The 12,113-nt window shown below is 40.3% G+C and overlaps 1 protein-coding gene across 2 annotated transcripts in view; it reads left to right on the forward strand.

Annotated features, from left to right (window-relative positions):
- Window positions 1-12,113, forward strand: part of mdn1 (midasin AAA ATPase 1) — a 218,421-nt gene that overhangs the window by 10,258 nt on the left and 196,050 nt on the right. For both annotated transcript variants that reach the window (XM_057822299.1, XM_057822300.1), the window contains exons 4-7: window positions 6,460-6,567; window positions 6,734-6,920; window positions 10,671-10,880; window positions 11,674-11,805. In XM_057822299.1, coding sequence (XP_057678282.1) covers window positions 6,460-6,567; window positions 6,734-6,920; window positions 10,671-10,880; window positions 11,674-11,805 — 637 coding nt within the window. The remainder of the gene's footprint in view (window positions 1-6,459; window positions 6,568-6,733; window positions 6,921-10,670; window positions 10,881-11,673; window positions 11,806-12,113) is intronic.

Here is a 12,113-nt window from a genome sequence, read left to right on the forward strand (position 1 = left end):
GCGTCGTGATCGACAGGATACAGTTTGTTGGCAATTGGCTGTAAGTGAGCGTGGTGGAGTGCAATATTTGGAGATGGAATTTCAGTCCTGTCGTCTGGTACCATGTCGCACTCTATTAAAGTAGGCAAAGGAAGTTGTAATTTCCCATCTATAGCCTCCAGTATGAAATTCGATGCTCGTCGACCTGCTGTCTCTTGTATACCTGAGCATGTTTTCAGTGTGTATGGCATCATCTGAGAGTTTACACCGAAAATTTCAAAGAATTCAGTCTTAGCAAGAGACTTGTTGCTCTGTTTGTCCAACACAGCATACTGTACACTTTAACAGCTTTCTCTCTTTGACCAGCAGGATATGCCTTCACTAAGCAGATCTTAGAACATGAACGTGAGCCATTTTCGCTTCCACAAATCTTTGTACACATGGAGTTGACTGAGCATGATGAGCTTTCACTTTGCTCCCCGCTGTCGTCTTTGTTGGTTGTAGTCTGCTGTGTAGCTTCAGCTGGTGGACCAGGGTGCAGAGCTGATATGTGTCTTTCACTATTACACTCAATACACTTTACAACCACCTTACAGTCTTTTGCCATATGTTGTGTAGACCCACAACATCTGTAGCATATGCGATTATCTCTCAGATAGGTTTTGCGCTCCTCTAGTGGTTTGTTTTGGAACAGCTTGCACTTTTTTAATGGGTGTGGTTTTTTGTGTATTGGACACTGACGGTCCGGCTCAACTAATTCTGTGGCAGGGGTGGTGCTCTGGCTGTTTGGTGGCTCATCCGGGATGTCTGTCTTGTGTACGTTGATGAAAGATTTGCCACTATGCTTGACAGGCCTTTCGAATTTGGGTGATGATTGACAGCTCACGTAGTGCATGGCGAAGCTCGGATCATTTTTTATTCTTGCTTGGCACTGCACAAAGTCACAAAATACGGAGAATGGAGGAAAAGGAACCGTGTAATCCTCCTTGTACTTACTTCCAAATGTGATCCACTTCTCTTGGATGTTATAAGGAAGCTTCTCTACTATAGGTCTTATGCCCCGTGCTGTGTCCAAATATGTGAGCCCTGGTAGTGCACCATCTTCTTTAGCACACTCCAGTTCGAGTAATATGTCACTCAATTCTCTCAACTTGGCATTGTCTTTATTGCTCAACCGAGGAAATTGTTCCACTTTTTTGAGGAGAGCATCTTCGATGACTTCAGGACTGCCATAACTTTCTTCAAGACGTTGCCATACCATGCGAGCTCCTGCTTCTGGGTTAAGAATATGTACAGCACGAATTCTTTTTGCTTGCTGTGATGATTCCACGCCCAGCCATTTTGACAGCAAATCCAGCTCTTCTCTTGCTGATAGATTAAGATCTTTGGTAGCGCTGAGAAATGACGCTTTCCAGGACCAATAATTTTCCGGCTTGTCATCAAAATGAATTAGTCCAGAACTTATAATTTTTCTACGAATCAGATATTTTGCAAAGTCTTGTCCGCTTTGTAATCCAGATGGATGCTGTCCAGATGAATTTGACTGGGGATTACTGGGAGAAAAAATGTCAGTTTTCTCTTTTTTAATTTGTCGGTCACCTGCATTTTGCATATTGGATGACGCAGCTGCTCTGGGTGCAGTTGCTCCATAGTCACTAACTTGCGTTTCTTGTCTTTCTGATGCCCACTTCGAAGTTTGTTCACAGAAGATCTCGGACTGCTGATGAACATATTCACTAGTGCGTCTGGTGACCTCCATTGGCTCCTCTTGAGTACGACGTACTGGCATGGACTCCCCGCTTTCAGCTTCCTCATACACAGCTGCTTCAGCTGAAGCGGCGGAAGCAGCATTTTGGCACTTTAATAAATGCAGTTTGGCTTCCAGGTTGGCCTTTTGTTGCATTATATCAGCCTCCTTTTCTGCGTAAGCTAATGCTGCTGTAGCTGCCTTTGCCTTGGCGTATGCTTTTGTAGCAGAAGAAGCTGTTGATACTGAACGCAGAGAAGGTCTGCTGGATGCTCGTGATGACAGCGATTTGACGTCGAATGTTTGCAGAGGTTGCCTTCCCTCCGGGTGTTGTTCGCCTCCTGCAGACTCATTTCGCACGTCGTCATGCTGATATGTTTTTCTTGACCATAGACTCATTTTACTTAGTGCTGTTTTCTGGTGTTCCAGCCCGATGTGTGAATGTCTTTTCACTGTACTGCCCAAAACAGTGCGTTTCCTTTGTGCACTGCCCGACAGCCAGCTAACATTGAATGCACCTCCATAAACCACAAGGCTTTGTCTTTTCTTGTTTTTATGTGAGGACACCCGTCTTAATATTGTGAAACTACAACACAAAAACCATACACAAATTCAACACTCAATACACAACCATATGTACACAACTATTATACAGATAGCACAACTTGCTTGAGCTATTAGCCATTGGCTAGCCTCTACAACACAATACAACTTAATAAGTCTTGTACATGTGACCCTTCACCACCTAGGTATACATACACTGCCCATCCATATGTTATTATACACATAAAATACTTACAGACATATATTTCCGAGGCAGAAACGCAACCGAAAGCACTCACGAGTGTCAATGATACCGCTAGACACCACACTGTGAAAGTGAATGACCTTATGATCAAAACTGTGACAAAAACCATGGGTGCAGCGAATTATCCTGCCCAACAGGTGGCAGCAACGTACCGCAAATGGTCAACTGATGGCCCATATTACTGCAGAAAGTCAGCACACAGATCAACACAAAGTTTATTATTGTGACTGTTTTTTATTTTTTGTTTGTTTTTCTAAATGCACATATATGGGTCAAAAAATGCACAAAGGGCAAAATTACAGTTTAGCCACAGTTTAATTCCGTTCAACACACACAAAAGCATACAACAATCCACGGACACAACCCCCACACCACACCCCTATATCCATGCGCGCCCGCGAACGCACACAAATAGAAATCGGCTTGAGTAAATCAGCACAGAAGTCTAGCTAATTTTTTTTTTACTGTTTTTCCTCTGCACTCACCCAGGTCCTGTACCTCAGCACTATATACAATCGTGGTGTCAGTAACCCACCAGTGGGAGCATCGCGTAGCTGCATAAAATAAATAGGAGAGTTGTCCTAACACATCATGGCGTAGCCAACAGTATTCCTAGCGACACTAAAATTGTTTTAGGAAGAATGTCATTTCCTTTAGTCATTTTAAAATATATTTTATTGTTTGGAGATAAACAAGCACTGTACATCCCTTGCAAATGATATATGTACATTTTGTTTTGTGTAAATTCCAAATAAACACAGTAAATGTTTGATGCATAATATTTTTAACAACATTATTTAATTTGAAAGACCAAATATTGCTGCCCTTATACTTCCCGTTTGGTGCATGCTAAACAGAAGGACTTGATCCGGCCACAGGTTGACGGACCAGAAAATAGACCTTGTACCAATATTCCCTCTAAATTTTTATGTGTCTGAGCAGACACACAAGCTCCCTGAGCAAAATGCGGACCACGGTGAACAACATCAGATGTGTACGATTGAGCCACACATCAGTATCACGCACACAGTATCACAGCAAGTTACATGGCTTATTAAAAGAATCAAACTACAGCAGCAATTTTCATTAGTTTACTTTTAATATAATTTTGCCCACATAAAAAGAAAAAGACAAAAAGTTCGTTGTTGATGAGATGTGTACTATGATATATGTGAAAGTCCTGTTTTAACCGTAGGAAGACTGGGTAAGGTCCAGTTGTGGCATGGATGAGTCAATAAATAAAACATAATGAACAACCACAATGGGAGTACAGTATACCAAACTCACACATTAAAACTGTTCAAACAATAAGGACAATCAAGATTCCTATTCTCAGTGTTTGAGCAGCTACACTGCAAAAACACACCTCCTTAAAACTAGTTAAATTCTCTTATTTTTAGTGTAAATCTACTAGAAATACATGAAATATCAGCCAAATTTTACTCACTTAGATATCCTGAAATAAATTTATTTTCAGCTAGCTATTTTTCTCAACACCTATTTTGAGCAAAAAACTTATTACTTCGTAGTAGTGCTGCAACGATTAATCGATTAACTCGAGTATTCGATTAGAAAAAAATATTCAAATTAAATTTTGTTGCTTCGAGTATTCGTTTAATTAAATTGGTGTGGATACACTGCCCTCTAGTCTGCCTCTTTTCACATGGCTGAATCCAACTGCTCCCTGTTAAGACCAACGTAAGCTAAGTTTTTGTTTGAGCTAATGTTTTTTAATGCATTCATTATTCAGTTTATAGGTATATTTAGCCGTTTTTGTGGGAATATGTGTCTGAACCATTTGTTAGGAGCACATCCTCATTTATAAAAAAATATATATACCATTTGAGGCTCAGGTATTTTAATTTTTCATGTTCCTTATCCGATTATTCGGACTAACTAGTCCATCGATTAATCGACTACTAAAATATTCGATAGCTGCAGCCCTACTTAGTAGTGTGTGTTTATATATATATGTATACACTCACCGGCCACTTTATTAGGTGCACCTGTCCAACTGCTCGTTAACACTTAATTTCTAATCAGCCAATCACATGGCGGCGACTCATTGCATTTAGGCATGTAGACATGGTTTAAGACAATCTCCTGCAGTTAAAACCGCGCATCAGTATGGGGAAGAAAGGTGATTTGAGTGACTTAGAACGTGGTATGGTTGTTGGTCCTAGAAAGACTGGTCTGAGTATTTCAGAAACTGCTGATCTACCGGGATTTTCACGCACAACCATCTCTAGGTTTTACAGCGAATGGTCCGAAATAGAAAAAGTATCCAGTGAGCGGCAGTTCTGTGGGCGAAAATGCCTTGTTGATGCTAGGGGTCAGAGGAGAATGGCCAGACTGGTTCGAGCTGATAGAAAGGCAACAGTGACTCAAATAACCACCCGTTACAACCAAGGTAGGCAGAAGAGCATCTCTGTACGCACAGTACGTCAAACTTTGAGGCAGATGGGGTACAGCAGCAGAATACCACGCCGGGTGCCACTCCTTTCAGCTAAGAACAGGAAACTGAGGCTACAATTTGCACAAGCTCATCGAAATTGGACAATAGAAGATTGGAAAAACGTCGCCTGGTCTGATGAGTCTCGACTTCTGCTGCGACATTCGGATGGTAGGGTCAGAATTTGGCGTCAACAACATGAAAGCATGGATCCATCCTGCCTTGTATCAATGGTTAAGGCTGGCAGTGGTGGTGTAATGGTGTGGGGAATTTTTTCTTGGCACTCTTTGGGCCCCTCGGTACCAATTGAGCATCGTTGGAACGCCACAGCCTACCTGAGTATTGTTGCTGACCATGTCCATCCCTTTATGACCACAATATACCCAACTTCTGATGGCTACTTTCAGCAGGATAATGCGCCATATCATAAAGCTGGAATCGTCTCAGACTGGTTTCTTGAACATGACAATGAGTTCACTGTACTCAAATGGCCTCCACAGTCACCAGAGCTCAATCCAATAGAGCATCTTTGGGATGTGGTGGAACGGGAGATTCGCATCATGGATGTGCAGCCAACAAATCTTCACCAACTGTGTGATGCCATCATGTCAGTATGGACCAAACTCTCTGAGGAATGCTTCCAGCACCTTGTTGAATCTATGCCACGAAGAATTGAGGCAGTTCTGAAGGCAAAAGGGGGTCCAACCCGTTACTAGCATGGTGTACCTAATAAAGTGGCCGGTGAGTGTGTATATAAGATAATCGTAAAATAAGCTTTCTAGTCAGAAATTTAACAATAGATATTGTTCAAAACATTATTTGAAAGCAAGTTTTTCTTGATTTATGTGAAAAATGACTAACTTTTAGATGTATGGGCTTAGTAAAAAAAAAAAATGTAATATTTATTTCAAGTAAGCGCAATACAGGACAGGGTAGCGATTAAAATACAAACGTATTTTTGGTGTCGTTCAGGACACAGCTGAGCGTAGCGCTCAGGGAGATAGGGGAATTTGGGGGTCAGTCTAAAAAAACAGCTTTAATTAGCAGTGCCAAATCGAATAAAACGTTAGAAACGTTAACAGTATAAATACAAGTAACATATTAATCGACAATTAAATGAAAAATAACATATATATAATAATAATTGTTTTGGACTCCCTGATTCTGGAATTCAGGATACTGTATTTGTATGTGTATATGTAATCCTCAAACATGTAGAAACTTCTGATTAGAGATGGTAATAGCCATTGGTAAAAAAAACAATCTTCGAAATGGCTGACGAGGTGAGGCTTCCATGGCAACAAGGATGCCTTCTCTGGAATTCAATTTTGACTGCAGCGAGAATCCAAACATTACCCCTACGGTATATTTCAAAGGTTTTAAAATCTATAGTGATGAGCTACTCTACTAAATCTTAATGTGTTTGTTTTTTTTTTTCCCCGAACAAATGACATTGTTATCCTCTTTTAACAGGTACACTGCTCATTGTTTAGCGGCGGTTTCTCATATGACTGATAATCAGAAAACCATCTTTTTGAGTAAGCTTCTGACCAGTGATGAGATTTTGCAAATGAAAATCAGGTACGTTTTGTCGTTTTCGTCAAGTTTTTTTTTTTTTCTTTGTCACATTGAATAATGGATATCAATGAAAAATACAGTCAGTAGCATTCAGCATCATTTTTTTTTGGTTTTACTACCAACCAAAATGGAATACATATATGACTTTTGGTATTTTTCTTTCGCTCAGAGCTTTTGAAGAAATGCAGCAGTTGGAGGTAGAAAAAGCCTTGGTGTTAGCCAATCGTGGATCAGTCTTGTGGCACAATGAAAACAAGCACACCCATGGCCAATTCGTATCAGAGGATTTATCGCACAATGTTTTGTCAATATGTGGTATTCTGTTGTCCCGAACAGCTCCAAAACAGATTGAAGAGGTAAGATTCGAGTTAATATGATTGTTTATGCAGTCAGATTTTAGTTTAGAGATATATTTAACTGTTTTTTGGTCGGAATGTGTGTTTGAATGATTTGTTATGAGCATTGTTAAAAAAAAAAAAAAAAAAAAACCAAAAAAAAAACATTTAGCATTTTATAGCATTTGAGCTAGCGGACTTCTGCATTGCAAGTTATCCAATTGTTTTAATGTTGTGCTTCGGTCCTCATTTATTAATTTTTTTTATACCATTTCAGGCTAAGGTTTTGATTAATTTTTGCATGTATTGCATGTATTGCTATTGTGAAATGAAAGTGCAATTCTGCATCGTTTGAAAAAAAAAACACTGATCTGATACTGGAAAAAAAAGGTCCTTCCCTCTCCCAAACAAATGTCACTTTCCCACCGAATTATTTTTAAACAAGAATAACGTAGAAAAATACTTGCTTTTATTACATGCTTTATTGAGTGAGCCCACTTAAATCCACTTAAGCTGCTGACAACCCTTACACACACACAACGAGTTGCCACAGCACACTACCGCTACTGTTTAACAAGCTCATCGATGATTGTCACATGCAGCATCTTTCAAAGTAGCGCTCCCAGGCTTCTCTGGCAACATGAAAGCTTCAATGACTGTCACTCATCGTTAACTTAAACAACACAAACTGATAAATATATTTAATTAAAATCCCAAACCTTTACAGCCGATTCCGATCCTCTGAAAAACGGCGCGATCGCCCCGATTTCCGATCAGGTGTTTGGATCGGGGCATCTCTATTGTCTACATGCATGCACTTGTTTTATCTGTGGCAAATAAGAATGAGAAAAGGGAAGGGGGGTGTCATAGTATGTTGCATGTTTTCATGAAATGAATAAATAATACATTGTATCATGGCATTTCGCTAGGTAGCTGATATCAGTTGTGTGGTGTATTGACAGATGTTGTAAGTTTCTTTAATTCTTTTTTTATTCACATAAAACTAGACACCCCTCATCCCAACACACACACCCACACAAAAACAGACTTTAAAGTAATAGTAATCTTAACCTCCGTTGAGTTGGACCGCCATCAGACACAAATTTATAGAAAAATTGTCATTCGTTTGTGCTGAAAAAAATTTCGTATGCGCTGCTTTCATTTTTAGCTATCAAGATAGTGATTTTTAGTGATGAGGTCAGTCGCGGCTGAGGAAGCGTACCAACTCTTTTTTATTTAATTTAATGCCATCCAATACCAATACGTACCAACTCAATAACAAAAGGGTGTCCCAACAACTAACGCAAACGTACAACATAACAATTCTTTTATAGGTCAATCTGAGGTCAATCAGCCCCCCATTTTGAATAAAATTGGCAAAAAATTGTGTCAATCGTTTGTGCTACGTTTGTGCTCGTTTGTGTTGTAAACATTTTCGTTTGTTCTGGTCAGTGTTGTTAATAACGGCGTTTGAATATAACGGCGTTACTAACGACTTTATTTTCTTCAGTAATGGGTAATCTAATTAATTACTTTCCTCATCTTGGCAACGCCGTTACCGTTACTGAGGTGGGAAAGGTGTGCATTAATGTGTGTTACGATCTTGGTTGACTAAAGCGAGAAAAGTCTGAAAAAGACGGACTCACGGAGACGAGAGAGAGCAGAGTTGGGGAGGAGGCAAGGGAGTGTGACGCCGTTGCAAAAGCGATGCTACTCTGCTAGATGGCTCCAATAATACTTGACTTTAGCCGATAGCCTACAAACGATGCCCACATGATGCTTCGGTAGATATCACATACAGTGCCTTGCAAAAGTATTCGGCCCCCTTGAATCTTGCAACCTTTCGCCACATTTCAGGCTTCAAACATAAAGATATGAAATTTAATTTTTTTGTCAAGAATCAACAACAAGTGGGACACAATCGTGAAGTGGAACAACATTTATTGGATAATTTAAACTTTTTTAACAAATAAAAAACTGAAAAGTGGGGCGTGCAATATTATTCGGCCCCTTTACTTTCAGTGCAGCAAACTCACTCCAGAAGTTCAGTGAGGATCTCTGAATGATCCAATGTTGTCCTAAATGATCGATGATGATAAATAGAATCCACCGTTGTGTAATCAAGTCTCCGTAGAAATGCACCTGCTCTGTGATAGTCTCAGGGTTCTGTTTAAAGTGCCGAGAGCATTATGAAAACCAAGGAACACACCAGGCAGGGCCGAGATACTGTTGTGGAGAAGTTTAAAGCCGGATTTGGATACAAAAAGATTTCCCAAGCTTTAAACATCTCAAGGAGCACTGTGCAAGCCATCATATTGAAATGGAAGGAGCATCAGACCACTGCAAATCTACCAAGACCCGGCCGTCCTTTCAAACTTTTTTCTCAGACAAGGAGAAAACTGATCAGAGATGCAGCCAAGAGGCCCATGATCACTCTGGATGAACTGCAGAGCTCTACAGCTGAGGTGGGAGAGTCTGTCCATAGGACAACAATCAGTCGTACACTGCACAAATCTGGCCTTTATGGAAGAGTGGCAAGAAGAAAGCCATTTCTCAAAGATATCCATAAAAAGTCTCGTTTAAAGTTTGCCACAAGCCACCTGGGAGACACACCAAACATGTGGAAGAAGGTGCTCTGGTCAGATGAAACCAAAATTGAACTTTTTGGCCACAATGCAAAACGATATGTTTGGCGTAAAACCAACACAGCTCATCACCCTGAACACACCATCCCCACTGTCAAACATGGTGGTGGCAGCATCATGGTTTGGGCCTGCTTTTCTTCAGCAGGGACAGGGAAGATGGTTAAACTTGACGGGAAGATGGATGCAGCCAAATACAGGAACATTCTGGAAGAAAACCTGTTGGTATCTGCACAAGACCCGAGACTGGGATGGAGATTTATCTTCCAACAGGACAATGATCCAAAACATAAAGCCAAATCTACAATGGAATGGTTCAAAAATAAACGTATCCAGGTGTTAGAATGGCCAAGTCAAAGTCCAGACCTGAATCCAATCGAGAATCTGTGAAAGAGCTGAAGACTGCTGTTCACAAACACTCTCCATCCAACCTCACTGAGCTCGTGCTGTTTTGCAAGGAAGAATGGGCAAGAATGTCAGTCTCTTGATGTGCAAAACTGATAGAAACATACCCCAAGCGACTTGCAGCTGTAATTGGAGCAAAAGGTGGCGCTACAAAGTATTAACGCAAGGGGGCCCGAATAATATTGCACACCCCACTTTTCAGTTTTTTATTTGTTAAAAAAGTTTAAATTATCCAATAAATGTTGTTCCACTTCACGATTGTGTCCCACTTGTTGTTGATTCTTGACAAAAAAATTAAATTTCATATCTTTATGTTTGAAGCCTGAAATGTGGCGAAAGGTTGCAAGATTCAAGGGGGCAGAATACTTTTGCAAGGCACTGTATATACAGAACTACCACCTACCACCCTATTACTATCGCTGCCAGGTTCCCGGCTGGCAGCCAGTACCCAGCACCGTGATGGGATTGTGAGGGGAGGGTAGTGCAATGTATGCATTAAAATAGGAGAGCTTGACATGGGGCAGTGGGACCGCAGAATGGAATTTCTACCCAGCCGCCTGTCCCACTGCCCTTTGCCAGAGCTCTCCTGTGGAGTATGATGTGTGTGGTGTGTTACAAAAGGGTCAATGAATCAATGAATGAGGCAATGAATTTTATAGTAGGTGAATGTTTAATTGTTGCGCCTATTGTTTTTTGATCCAGAAATTTTGAATGTTTTTTGCAGGTACCTGAAAGGGACATTGTTCTAGTCGACTCTACCTGCCTCAATCTGAAAAGATTGGCATTGGCTGTGGCTTCACAGAAACCAGTACTCCTTGAGGGACCTATTGGATGTGGCAAAACATCTCTGGTGGAGTTTATGGCCGGTGTTACTGGTCATACAAAGACTAGAAAAATTCTAAAGGTCCAGCTTGGGGATCAAACAGACAGTAAGGTAAGACTTTTTTAAAGTACCTTTAAGAATTACTAGAAAATTTCCTGTGCAATATTTTGAAAAGGTGAGTTCGGATACATCTGTGCCTTTGATTGTAGAGCGACCGAGGGTTCTTTGTATAGATCTAAGCTAGAAACCTTTCAATCATCGTTATCTTTAAGTACCAAATGCCAGCTGCACTGGTGACCAACAGAAACAGTGTGGTTGTACTGCTTAGCAGGAGGGTGGCTCTGGCGCTGTAAGAGCATAAAGCAGGAAAACATAAATATATTATTTTAAATTAAAAACCCTATCCTTTTCACCCGATTTTGATCCTCTGAAGAATGGTGCGATCGGCCCGATTTCCGATCACGTGATCGGATCGGGACATTGTAAGTTATGACAACAGATCTTGGTACAGTCAAACACAGATGAAATAAAAATATGTATATTGTACCGCTTAATTCAAAGCGCGCCATTCTTGCAATTGTTCTGTTTAACAGCAAGCCGATATATAGGGCTATCAAAAAATAAAAATCGACCTCTTGTTTGGAATAAGCAACCATCTTAGGAAGGAGAATCATCTCGAAATCCACACATTGCATCATATCGATGCATTAGTATTCCTGATGCCGATGCCTGCATTTCAGTGCCATATCGGGGCCCCTTCCGATTCTAGTGTCCTTACACTAGCAATCATATTATTTGATGCTTAACTTTATCAATGCAGTTGTTTTGCAAGAAGGCCCAATGATAAAATAATAATTAATGATGATGATAATAATTCAGTTTCTCAATGTTGTCCATTTTTCAGATGCTGCTTGGGATGTACCGTTGCACCGATATACCAGGAAAGTTCATTTGGCAACCAGGAACGCTGACACGGGCTGTCTCTAAAGGACTGTGGATTTTATTGGAAGACATTGATCATGCACCACTCGATGTGGTCAGTTAAATATCCTGAAATTTATATAATGAATAGCCTTTTTTAATAACAATTACCTCACAGGAATGACTAGATTTTCACCCTCAATCGTAAATTGTTTTAACATGATCTTTTCATAGCCCAACACTGTTTTTCATGATGTAGTCACTGTACATTGCACTGGCTGCAAAATTGAATTCACCAAAACTGCGATATAGCCGTGGACCTGACTCAATGATATTATTTATTTAAAATGTAACTGATACTGTGTTGTTTTCCTTTCATTCAACACATGGAATATACAGACTTAACATCTGAAAGCAGTTTTA

The sequence above is a fragment of the Corythoichthys intestinalis genome, chromosome 19, assembly GCF_030265065.1.
Source record: "Corythoichthys intestinalis isolate RoL2023-P3 chromosome 19, ASM3026506v1, whole genome shotgun sequence".
NCBI classification, from domain to species: Eukaryota; Metazoa; Chordata; class Actinopteri; order Syngnathiformes; family Syngnathidae; genus Corythoichthys; species Corythoichthys intestinalis.